General features: G+C 38.0%; 2 protein-coding genes across 2 annotated transcripts; one reads left to right on the top strand and one right to left on the bottom strand.

Annotated features, from left to right (window-relative positions):
* Positions 1-1,123: 1,123 nt before the first annotated feature.
* Positions 1,124-2,547, bottom strand: LOC107194113 (thioredoxin domain-containing protein 15). Its single transcript, XM_015583680.1, has 4 exons — positions 2,473-2,547; positions 1,912-2,129; positions 1,614-1,840; positions 1,124-1,478 (listed from the first exon to the last, which is right to left on the bottom strand). Exons 1-4 carry the CDS (start codon positions 2,516-2,518, stop codon positions 1,124-1,126), a joined length of 846 nt encoding a protein of 281 aa, XP_015439166.1. The 5' UTR covers positions 2,519-2,547.
* Positions 2,548-4,789: 2,242 nt separating this feature from the next.
* LOC107193934 lies at positions 4,790-7,159 on the top strand. Its single transcript, XM_015583474.1, has 4 exons — positions 4,790-4,891; positions 5,121-5,360; positions 5,939-6,322; positions 6,425-7,159. The coding sequence occupies exons 1-4, from the start codon at positions 4,790-4,792 to the stop codon at positions 7,157-7,159; spliced, it is 1,461 nt and encodes a 486-aa protein (XP_015438960.1).
* The last annotated feature ends 4,014 nt before the right edge of the window (positions 7,160-11,173 follow it).

The following is an 11,173-nucleotide window of genomic DNA, read 5'->3' as shown; positions in this document are numbered from 1 at the left end:
TCGTTTCGTACGCTGACCTCGTGGGAGGGCTTCGTTTACCCTAACCTGACCCTCTACCAATATATTAATTTAAATTGATCTTTTTACGTTCGCCTACCCCAGCCTTAATGAAAAAACGGAGCCGGCTTCCTTCCGATGGGAACCTAACCTGACGTCGAATCAGAAAAATCAGTAAAATCGCGTGTACGTGTTCGGATGCCGAACAATGTCATGTTGTCGCTTCCAAGGACTTGATTCTCCCGTGCAAGATCTACTTATTTCAAATGAATTGTATCGCACAAATGTAAACTGCACCTCGTCTCCGTAATAACTGCAATAACAAAACTCATTAGAGACGAACTTCAGCGCAAACAAATGCCGCACACAACAATCATGAAGTTAGGGTAATGATAAGTGAATCGCGAAGTCGGCCATTCCATGCGAACTCGGTATAGAACTGCGAAGTCAATTTCAAGTTACGTCGTATAAACGTAATAATCATTTTATTGCAACGTGAATAATAAAAATTACATTTAACATTATTATTTAAAAATATTGTAGTATTCATACCGTATTAAGACTACTGAATTTGTTAGTAGTAAGTAAAAGGGGTTTTAATTAGGTGCTTATTTGACAAGAGACGCGCGATGCTTCCGGGTTCCGTTTAAATGAATTTCGTAATTGCGAAACTTCCCGTGACAAGCTAGAAATATGTCATGAATAAAATGGTTTAGTAACAACTTTCATTAGATAATCATATTGCCATGATATTTCTATTATAGATAGAAAATAATTGGTATTTTAAGACAGAGCAATTGTATTTAGATTGCACCACTACAATAACTCTTAGTAGTCAGAGGTTATTTCGCAGCGGGCAACTACAGTCGTTTTTAGTTGCGGAAGGATTAATTCAATGTTTACTACGTAAGATAAAAAAAGATGGCACTTATAGTTACAGATAGAAAAATGAATGAACCAGTTTTCCAAACATTTACATCTTTTATTGATTAGAACATAGTTACATTATCCTAATTAACAATTACCGCAAATATTATCACACAACTTAATAATCTTTTAATACCGTGAGTTTGTATTTCGTATCATACTTTGTACATGGAGTAACAAATATTCTCTTTTTAATATTTTAGTCGGCATGTTCATGTTGTGCATTACTCTCACGCCATGTATTCTGAACTAATTCAACAAACTGTTGCCACCATCGACTTTGCAATGTAAAATAAAGAGCACAGGCGGCAATGAAAACCCACGAAAGGACTAGACAGTAATCGGTTTCGTTCGAAGGAGTACTGGAAACTGGACCAATAAAGTCCCGCGATGTAAGATACAGTAATTCATTTGGTTGTAAATTAGTTATGTCCGTTATAAATTTTGCGAAGAACTCAAGCGTGTAATAGGTGCCATTATATTTTGCCACTGGTTTTCCATTATGAATCAACATCAGTGTGGGTACACCAACAATTCCATACTGAGCATTGAAACTGTAACAACATAAAATGCATTAATTCTATCTAATTTGTTTCAATATATTGTTTGTAAGTGTGCAATATTTTTCTATATATTGCATTGTTTCTAGGACTAGCAGTTTATTGAAAGACATTGTAGTATAATATTACACTTGGTATCTTATAGCATTAATTGCCACTGCTTTGATATGTGGAAAGTAACGTGGCAATGCATTAAAAGGTGGCGCAGCCTGGCTACTAAATATGCACCATCTTGCATAGAATAATACTATTGCACATGTTCCTGGTATCTGTCTGCTTTCTTCATCATTTCTGCTTCTGTTTGTTGGTCCAGATTCTAAGATTAATAATTTCATCAACGCAGTTGCATTGACAATCTGTAATAATTATCAAATCATCATTTTTGTAAACTTTATGTATAAGATGTTATACAATTTTAGAATCTTACTTCTACCGGTCGATAGATTTTATCTGTTAAACAATTGACTTTGGTCACATTAGAAGAAGAATCGTTTAATGTTACATTTGTTTCAATGATGGTTATATTTGTGTCTCCATTTTTTACTTCCACAGGTTCAGGTTTAGATTCTTGATCTGGACTTTTGAGAGGAAATGTTCCTATGACCTCTCCTTCTTCCAATTGTCCAAGAACACTTATCATTTGAACTAAATAAACAAAGAAAAATTAGAGGTCATTCCTTATTAACAGACTGTAGATGTTTATGCAAATTCAAAATGGAATGGACATTTTCTTTCATTACGTGTCTTATTGTATTAAATGTACAATAAAATGTTTCTTAATCATTTCAATTCATGCTCTATTTTTTCTGCATGTTTGAATATATTACAAATGCGTAAAATCCGCTATGTACTTATTTTCTGAACTGTAGATTTTACGTATTTCTAGCAAATACAAGCTTACGTAAAGTAGTCTAGAAATTCTTAAATCTGTATAAACATTCACAGTCCATTTATTATCGAAGCGTGATAAAAGATATTGACAGTTTACCTAAAACTATGATAAATAAACAAAAGTTCCTTTTAGAGACAAACATTTTACGAACATAACCTAAACATTACACGGAGGTCTACATAAATATGGTACAAATTAAAGGAAGTAGATGTCTTTGCATATAAGTACAGTGTTCAACGAATAATTATAGTTACGACATAAAATGTAGTACGACACTCGCGGAAAAGAAATTTCTGCATTATTTTTATTTTGATTCTCGATCATACAGCAGAGGGAACAATCGACTGTTTGAGATTATTGCGTGTATCGATTATCTCCAGTGAATCGACTTGTCTAGCAATATGCGACGTACTTGCGATCATTTTTTATCAAGAAGCAGATTAAATGTTTCGCTTTCTTTAACAGATACTATGATGTAACTAGTTGAATATTTTGGATAACGAAGTGATTATTTAAACAAGTAACCCCATATTTATCGTTTAAGTAATGCAGTATACGAATAACAGTACTTAAATGAAATTTGTTTCATGTGGTATATACGAATAACATTGTATTACATGACTACACTCTTCCAGAAACGTTACATTCACGGATAACGATATTGTTATCAATTCGTTTGTAAATTATGAAAGAGTTCATTCACGGCGGGAATTTCACGCGATGCTACGATCAAGCTTTACCGCTTTCAACCGTGTTCTACGCATCGCCGGAAGAAGAAGGAAAGGATGACTTACATAGGAGTAGGAGCCACGGCAAGCATCCAGCCACTTTCATTGTTATTCGATCTGCCTTGCATCGAAGGCACAAGCTGAGGACCCTGTGTTCTTATCTTCTTAAAAGAAACGAAGAAATTCATCCACCTGTTGTGGTCAATTAATCATACATTTGAATTTTCAGTGAGTAAATAAATTTCAATTAACACACCTCACTTTCACGGCTTGCTGTTCACGCTGTTGCTATTGATTATTATCGAAACGCTTTCTTTCTATTACATCAAGCCACATACTTCTTATATTTATATTATACATGTCTCAAGTAGACCGCGAATTTTTATGGGGTTTTTATTTTATTTTATTTAATACCTAACAGAACCTGCAATAGAGTAAACAGATTCGTCTTTGACTACAGTTCTTAAAAATCTATATTTGCAATAGGTCCCGCTGTCTACTAATTAATTTTAACGATATAAGTAACATATTAATTTATACATAGCGTAAAAGAGGAATGATAAGTCGGTATAATGTTATAGCTTAGTGGTTAGAATTTTTCCTACTAAAGTACAGGTCCTTGGATCGATTCTTGGATGATCCTCGTTTGGTTTTTCTTCTTAACTAATTAAGTAATTGAGCTTCGAATTAGTAAAATATATTATTTCTGCGAACAAACTATATATTTTCCTAACAAAGTAATTCCAATAATATTAAAGTTTTTGAAGAAGGCGGTTGGAAAGGAAAGTCACACACAGTTTCTGGTTTCCTGGGAGAAAAAATTACAAAATCCAAGCATCGTGTGAGATAGATGGGCTCTGATGGGTTAACGAAGCGCGAAAAGCGTCTGCAAACGAAATATGAATACACTGTGTTGTATTGTGGTCCCGCTTGGTGTATTAGCATACAAAAATAGTGGAACTGGCCTTATTCGCCGAGAATTCATTCATTCATTCCGTGCAAACAATGATGAGATTTCGTATCTGTTAAGCCGTAAAATGTGTGCGTGTGTTCCCTATGGTTGTGTCGTGCCCTCCTCTGGGGCGCCACTCTAAGTACACGCAGGTGTGTTTCAATATCGGTCAATTAGGAAATTGGGAAACTCCGTGATGCATCTTTGCCACTGGGAAATTGTGCATTGTTTTCCACGACTGTGTTTTAAAGTAGACGGGAGTGGAAACGAGTCGTTAGTTGGTTACAAAGGAGGCCCCCCTTTGAACAGTTTTTTTTTTTTCTAATAAAAAATAACGTGTTCACATCTTTAAGGTTCGTTTGTAAGACTTCCACATTTCAGATGATAATCAGCAGTAAATAGTGAACGGAAGAAGGAGTGGATGTGAATACTTTCAGAACTGCCTGAACGAAGTGGAAGAAAATTAGAAAATCGTATAAAATGGTTGTATTAAAAATCACTGCGAAATAATTAGAAAAATTTGGGGAATCGATGGAATCGTCGATAGGGAAATTAGTATCGTAAAATTCTCGATGAAATAAAGGGGATCTCACGATCGATACCACAAGATATTCTGTCTAGCCATCAATATTAAAATTGCTGAGAATAATCGTGGATAGGAATTGCACGGAATCGTTAGTAATCCAGAAAGGACAATAGAGAGGTAGCTCCTGTTGAACAAGCCGCCCGAATTATGCTTCCTGGTTTCACCCGATTGTCGCTGAAACAGACGGAAGGAAGACGCATTCATGCTCTGTTTCAGCGGCTCGAATTCACTGAGTTTCTACAGGATACGGTTGTTGAGATATTTTAATGACATCGCCGGCGCGTAGATGCATCCACTTTGTTTTCAACGAGTCTTCGGATTGTCATTCAATCGTACACTTTACAAACACTTTAATGGATAAACTAATTAATTTAGGCCAGTAGCCCTCATAAGACATAATGAAGATAAAAATTTGCAATTTTTTCCTTATGATGTGTATGACATTTTTTTTTCATTAACACATTTATCATTTTCACAGGTGATGTTGGCGCTCAAATTGTCCGCAACGTTGCTCTTGGTGTTCTTGTCGATCTGCTTCGCCCGTGAAAGCATTGCTAACTGGGAAGCCTGCGGTGGAAGGTTGGAACGTGCTTTGGACGCGCTCCACAGGGATTCAAGCAGGAGACACAGACTGGAGGAGGAGGAATCGGGAACGTCTTATCAGCAAGAACTACGTTCTGCACCTCTTGAGATGTCAGTCTCCCGGATTGCTGTTAAAGTAATATTTATTGCGCAACTCGCATTAAAGACTGCTAGGCCGACCCCTCGTTAAGAATGTGTATATCACTAACGGTGCAAGCGAACAGCACCAGGTTACAGAACCTAGTTCTTGGTTATTGCTGCGATAATTGTATAGAGTTTCTTTCGTTGTCAACCCCTTGCCCTACGATTGTCTTGATGTCTGCAGACTCCAGGATTACATTGTTCTCGATAGTTTCCTAGAAACGAAAGGAATTCTGTACTTATTGCAACTGTATTTTTACTGTAAAAATTGAATATTAATGCCAGCAAATACAGACTCTTCTCGATTATTGTCTGGGTTGTTCTACACGATTATTCTCCAGGCATTATCTTCACCACTGGAGGGGCGCATGGCACTTGTCAAGAGCATACTTTGTTGCCCCTTTTGTTCTCGAGGTTCGGGCAAAAAACGAATTTACGAAGGTCTGAAGCATTTCTCCCTAAAAGATTATTGTCCCAGCACAGACCCGAGTTTGAGACAATAATCGAGAGGAGCCTGTATCACAGTTCCCTTTTACAGAAATCTTCTCTTTTAACTGTTCTCTCGATTTACAGCTCCCCCAAGGCGCCAGAGACACCGTATCCCCGTGGGCAAGGGTAGACAGATGCATCTACGAGCCCGGCAACAATTCCCTGCAGACCCGAGTGATGTTTAACGACCTTTCTGTTTCGGGTATGGTGTCGTTAACGCCGCGAGATCGTCAGCCACCAATTCCAGCTGAATCCTGCAGAATGAGTCTACGATTGAGACGCGCGGGAATCGACTTCGTGACCAGCCCAATCGCGAGGGGTAGAGGGCAAATGCGAATTCGGACTGAGTCTAGCTTCCTGGAGCCGCGATTCGCCTCCATTTATGCTTACGGTTGTCAGACCAGGCGTTTAGATAAGCAGATCAAGAGGCAGGATAAATGGCCACCGTTCAATCCAACTCGGGATGAGGTGTGAACATTGGCTGTACACTTTTCGCATCTTTTTTTGTATTGAAATCGTTATTCCCTTATTGTCGAGCCAACAACTAATAGTGTAAATGTCCTGTCACAGTACACCGTGCTGCCTCCAACGCAAAATGACGACTTCGAAGTAGCGGAACCGCGTCAACTAGTAGGGGTTTCGAAAGAAGTCGATGTCGACATACCGAATGAGACTCGTCATTCCCGTTTCCTGAGCCGGCCGGTTTCAAAATTGGGCATTTGGCGGAAGAACGTTTGGCTGACCAGGCCGTTGTCTCGCGAAAGGAGATCTCTTTCGGGCTCCAATGTCCTCGAAGGTTCTTCGAGCGTTCCCCGTTTCCTGGGAACTTTCGACATTGGCCAGGAAGCCGGTGATCATCTCGAGAGGATATCTAGATCCGTAGAGACCATCACCCCGCAGGATTTCGCAACTGCATTGTCCAGCAAGAGATTGAAAACAAACGGAACCAACAATTGTACACAGCAACAGAGCAATTTAGAGAACAGTACAGAGAGTTTCTTGAGGAGCTTGAACGACAGCGAGCCAAAGAATAATTTCAAGAGAGAGAACAGCTATCAGAAAAGCGAGCACTCGAAAGAGACCAGGCAGATATATCCCGATGAGAACTTGGATAGTGTATTTCCGCATGATTTCGAAAATGATGGCAAAGGATGGCAGTCCAAAGAGCACATAGCTAGGGAAATGGAGGATGTGTTTCTTAGAGGTGCTAGCCAGGCTCTGACTAAGTTTATCGAGAGACAACTGCATCCAGCTATCAAAGAGACTCTAATGACTTCTATGGGGTATACTATTAGTTATGGATAAAGCATCGGCTGCTGTCGTTCTTCTTAGTAAATGTTAGTGGAATCTGTAATCACGCACACGAATTATAGACACTGAAAATTCGAGTGAAATCCGAGTCACGGTTCTATATTTATGTCTAGTTTTAAGAACAATAAAATTGGATACTCTATTGAAGAGGCAAGGCGGCAGACCATACATCAAAATACTGTTTCGCTTAATAATTTGTGTCCACTTGTAACAGTTTGTGTAGTTTATTTTATCTAATGAATACCATTTGTATTAGTTATTGTGGAAATCCTAGGTCATCAATGAGATTGTTACTGTGTTAATTATTTGAACTTTGTATTGCATAACTTATAATGCACTGAATTATACTAACAAGAATTTTATAAAATGCCTGTCACCTTGTAGCAGAACTTTTGTGTATCAAATCTGTTTCAATACTCTACTATCACATCTCAAACGTTATTTGCAATGCACAATTTGATCATCACAATTAAACATGTTTATAATCCTTATTGTTACTACATTACTTAATACACTGATTTGATAAGTTTTATTTGTTCGAACAACAAATAGTTTGTAGCAGTTGATATAATACAATGTACATACAGTGAATACAAGATTTTAATTAATAAAGTATCATATTTATTTGTATTTGTTACAGAATTGTTTCAGAAAGAAGATAAACAGAAACTAATTTGATGGCGATAAGGTACGTGGTTTTTGTCTAACACCTCTTCGGTTATCCTAATACGTACCAGGGGATTATGAATCCGTTTCGAAAGTAGGTGGCACGCATAATACCATCTCTGTCCTTGTCGCACAATCGATGCTCCTTCTCTTACACATTACGGGTAGTAGAAAAGGAAACACGACCTCCAAAAATTGTTAATAACTAATTAATTCTAGCCAAAATCTATTCAAAACTGTTACTTGAATACTTACAGAGGCTTCCTTTACATTCTTCAATCGCAAAAGTGCGTTAATTATGCGTGTAAACGTACTAAATAGATAATTAAACTAAGTAGTGTACGTTACTAACACGTTCGCGTGGGGCAATGATTTCATTAGTTGTTAATTACTATTTAATTACGAAACAAACCTAGCACAAACGGGTATGTGAATGTTGTTGAAGGTCTGATTTATCTTCTCCAATTGCAAATTGTCATAAATTATTAGCAGAGAATTGGTTGTTTGTAAATGTTCTAACGCTTCATTAGGTTATGGAATTGGCGGGAATTTGACTATCTCTGTCTCATACTATATAAATACTTTCCTTGTCTAACACCTCCTCGACTATTCTGTGTTCCTGATACCAGGGGTCGAAAAACAGCCGATTTTCATGGACGAAGCGGTTGGCTCAGGAATTGTCTATCCTTGTCGCACGTTCGGCGTTCGTATAGCGCCCTCTCTGTCTAATACCTCTTCCGTCATCCTGTTATCCTAATACGTACCAGGGTACCATGAATCCGTTTTCAAAGTAGGTGGCACGCATGATACTATCTGCGTCCTTGTCGCACACATCGTCGCTCCTTGTCTTACACATTACAGGCATTGGTACGAAGATAACACTTGCTGAAATTGTTAATAACTACCTGATAACAAACAATTCGAGTTCCAAATTGTTATATCAAGATTGTCCGAGGTCTAGACTAGACTTTTATACTAGATAGAACTACAAATTCTGACGTAAAAGTAGGAATATAATGTATAACACAGAAGACTGTCGAATTGCGTGACGTGACTGAGATCAACATAGCAAAAAATTGTTCATAACAAATTAATTCAACCTCAAAACTGTTCGAAAGGGGTATGGGAAATTAGCTAAAGGTTCATTCTACATTCTTTGACTGCAAAAGTATACTAAATGTGCATCTTAGATTAATAAATTAATGAATAATGTGGCCAGTATCCGCTTACATTAGGCTATCCGACAACATAACTTCAGATAATCATTAATAACTCATTAATTTGATGGCAAAGTTACCGAAAACTGTGTTGTGAATATTGCGTGGGGTCTGTTCTGTGTTCTGCAGTTGCAAATAGTTATGAATTGTTCTTAAATATTGAGATATTTGTACATTTTCTAACGCTAGTTGGGTTATGGAATTTGGCGGGAATTTACTATCTCTGTCTCACTCTATACACCATCTGTCCTTGTCTACAACTTCTTCGACCTCCTCGACTATTCTGTGTTCCTGATATCGGGAGTCGAAAACAGCCGATTTTCATGGACGAAGCTGTTGACTCAGGAATTGTCTATCCTTGTCGCACGTTCGGCGTTCGTATAGCGCCCTCTCTGTCTGATACCTCTTCCATCATCCTGTTATCCTAATACGTAGCAGGGAATCATGAATCCGTTTTCAAAGTAGGTGGCACGCACGATACTATCTGCGTCCTTGTCGCACACATCGTCGCTCCTTGTCTTACACATTACAAGCATTGGAGAGAAGATAACACTTGCTGAAATTGTTAATAACTCCTTAATAACAAACAATTCGTGTTCCAAAGTGTTACATCAAGATTGCCAGAGACCCATACTAGACTTTTATACTAGATAGAACCACGAATTGTCACGTAAAACTAGGAAAATAATGAATAATACGGGCGTCTGTCGAATTGCGTGAGTTTACCGCGATCAACGGAGTAAAAACTTGTACATAAAAAATTAATTGAAACTCAAAACTGTTGGAATGAGGTATGGGAAATTAGCTAAAGGTTCATTCTACATTCTTAGACTGCAAAAGTATACTAAATGTGCATCTTAGATTAATAAATTAATGAATAATGTGGCCAGTGTCCACTTGCACTATGCGATCCTTGAACAGCAGTTCCGATAATCATTAATAACTTATTAATTCGATGGCAAAGGTACCGAAAACTGGGTTGTGAATATTGCCTGGGGTCTGTTTTATGTTCTTCAGATGCAAATAGTTATGAATTGTTCTTAAATATTGAGATATTTGTAAACTTTCTAGCGTTAGTAGGGTTATGGAATTTGGCGGGAATTTACTATCTCTGTCTCACACTATACACCATCTGTCCTTGTCTACAACTTCAGCGACCTCCTCAGTTATTCTGTATTCCTACTACCAGGAGCCGAAAAATCGCCTGTTTCCACTGCCAAAGCTTCTGGTCAGAATATTGTCTATCCTTGTCGCACGTTCGGAGTTCGTATATCGCCCTCTCTGTCTAATACCTCTTCGGCCATTCTGTTATCCTAATACGTACCAGGGAATCATGAATCCGTTTTCAAAGTAGGTGGCACGTAGAAAATATCTCCGTCCTTGTCGCACAATTGATGCTCCTTGTCTTACACATTACGGGTATTAGCAAGGGAAACACGCCCTCCAAATATTGTTAATAACTAATTAATTCTAGCCAAAATCTATTCAAAACTGTGACTTGAATACTCACAGAGGCCTCCTTTACATTCTTCAATCACAAAAGTTTGTTAATTATGCGTGTAAAGGTACTAAATAGGTAATTAAACTAAGTAGTGTTCGTTACTAACACGTCCGCGTAGGGCAATGATTTCATTAGTTACTAATTACTATTTAATTACGACACAAACCTAGTGCAAACGGGTATGTGAATGTTCCTGAAGGTCTGATTTATCTTCTCCGATTGCAAATTGTTATAAATTATTAGCAGTGAATTGGTTGTTTGTAAATATTCTAACGCTTCATTGGGTTATAGAATTTGGCGGGAATTTGACTATCTCTGTCTTTTACTATCGATGTTCTATCCTTGTCTAATACCTCCTCGACTATTCTGTGTTCCTAATACCAGGGGTCGAAAAACAACCGATTTTCATGGACGAAGCGGTTGGTTCAGGAATTGTCTATCCTTGTCGCACGTTCGGCGTTCGTATAGCGCCCTCTCTCTCTACTACCTCTTCGGTCATCCTGTTATCCTAATACGTACCAGGGGATCATGAAACCGTTTTCAAAGTAGGTGGCACGTATTATACTATCTTTGTCCTTGTCGCACAGTCGATTCTCCTTGTCTTACACATTACAGTAATATGAC

This window comes from Dufourea novaeangliae, unplaced genomic scaffold (assembly GCF_001272555.1).
Source record: "Dufourea novaeangliae isolate 0120121106 unplaced genomic scaffold, ASM127255v1 scaffold21, whole genome shotgun sequence".
NCBI lineage: Eukaryota > Metazoa > Arthropoda > Insecta > Hymenoptera > Halictidae > Dufourea > Dufourea novaeangliae.
Note: the sequence above shows the minus strand (reverse complement) of the source record. Positions and strands in the feature narration are given on the sequence as shown.

Bases quoted from the DNA above. Each gene is read 5' to 3' on its own strand.
- LOC107193934 (XM_015583474.1), top strand. From the start codon at position 4,790: ATGCTTCCTGGTTTCACCCGATTGTCGCTGAAACAGACGGAAGGAAGA. The intron at 4,892-5,120 runs GTTGTTGAGATA...TCATTTTCACAG, and splicing joins CTGAGTTTCTACAGGATACG to GTGATGTTGGCGCTCAAATT. The intron at 5,361-5,938 runs GTAATATTTATT...CTCGATTTACAG, and splicing joins TCTCCCGGATTGCTGTTAAA to CTCCCCCAAGGCGCCAGAGA.
- LOC107194113 (XM_015583680.1), bottom strand. From the start codon at position 2,518: ATGTTTGTCTCTAAAAGGAACTTTTGTTTATTTATCATAGTTTTAG. The intron at 2,130-2,472 runs GTAAACTGTCAA...TTGTTTATTTAG, and splicing joins TTTATTTATCATAGTTTTAG to TTCAAATGATAAGTGTTCTT. The intron at 1,841-1,911 runs GTAAGATTCTAA...TAATTATTACAG, and splicing joins AAATCTATCGACCGGTAGAA to ATTGTCAATGCAACTGCGTT.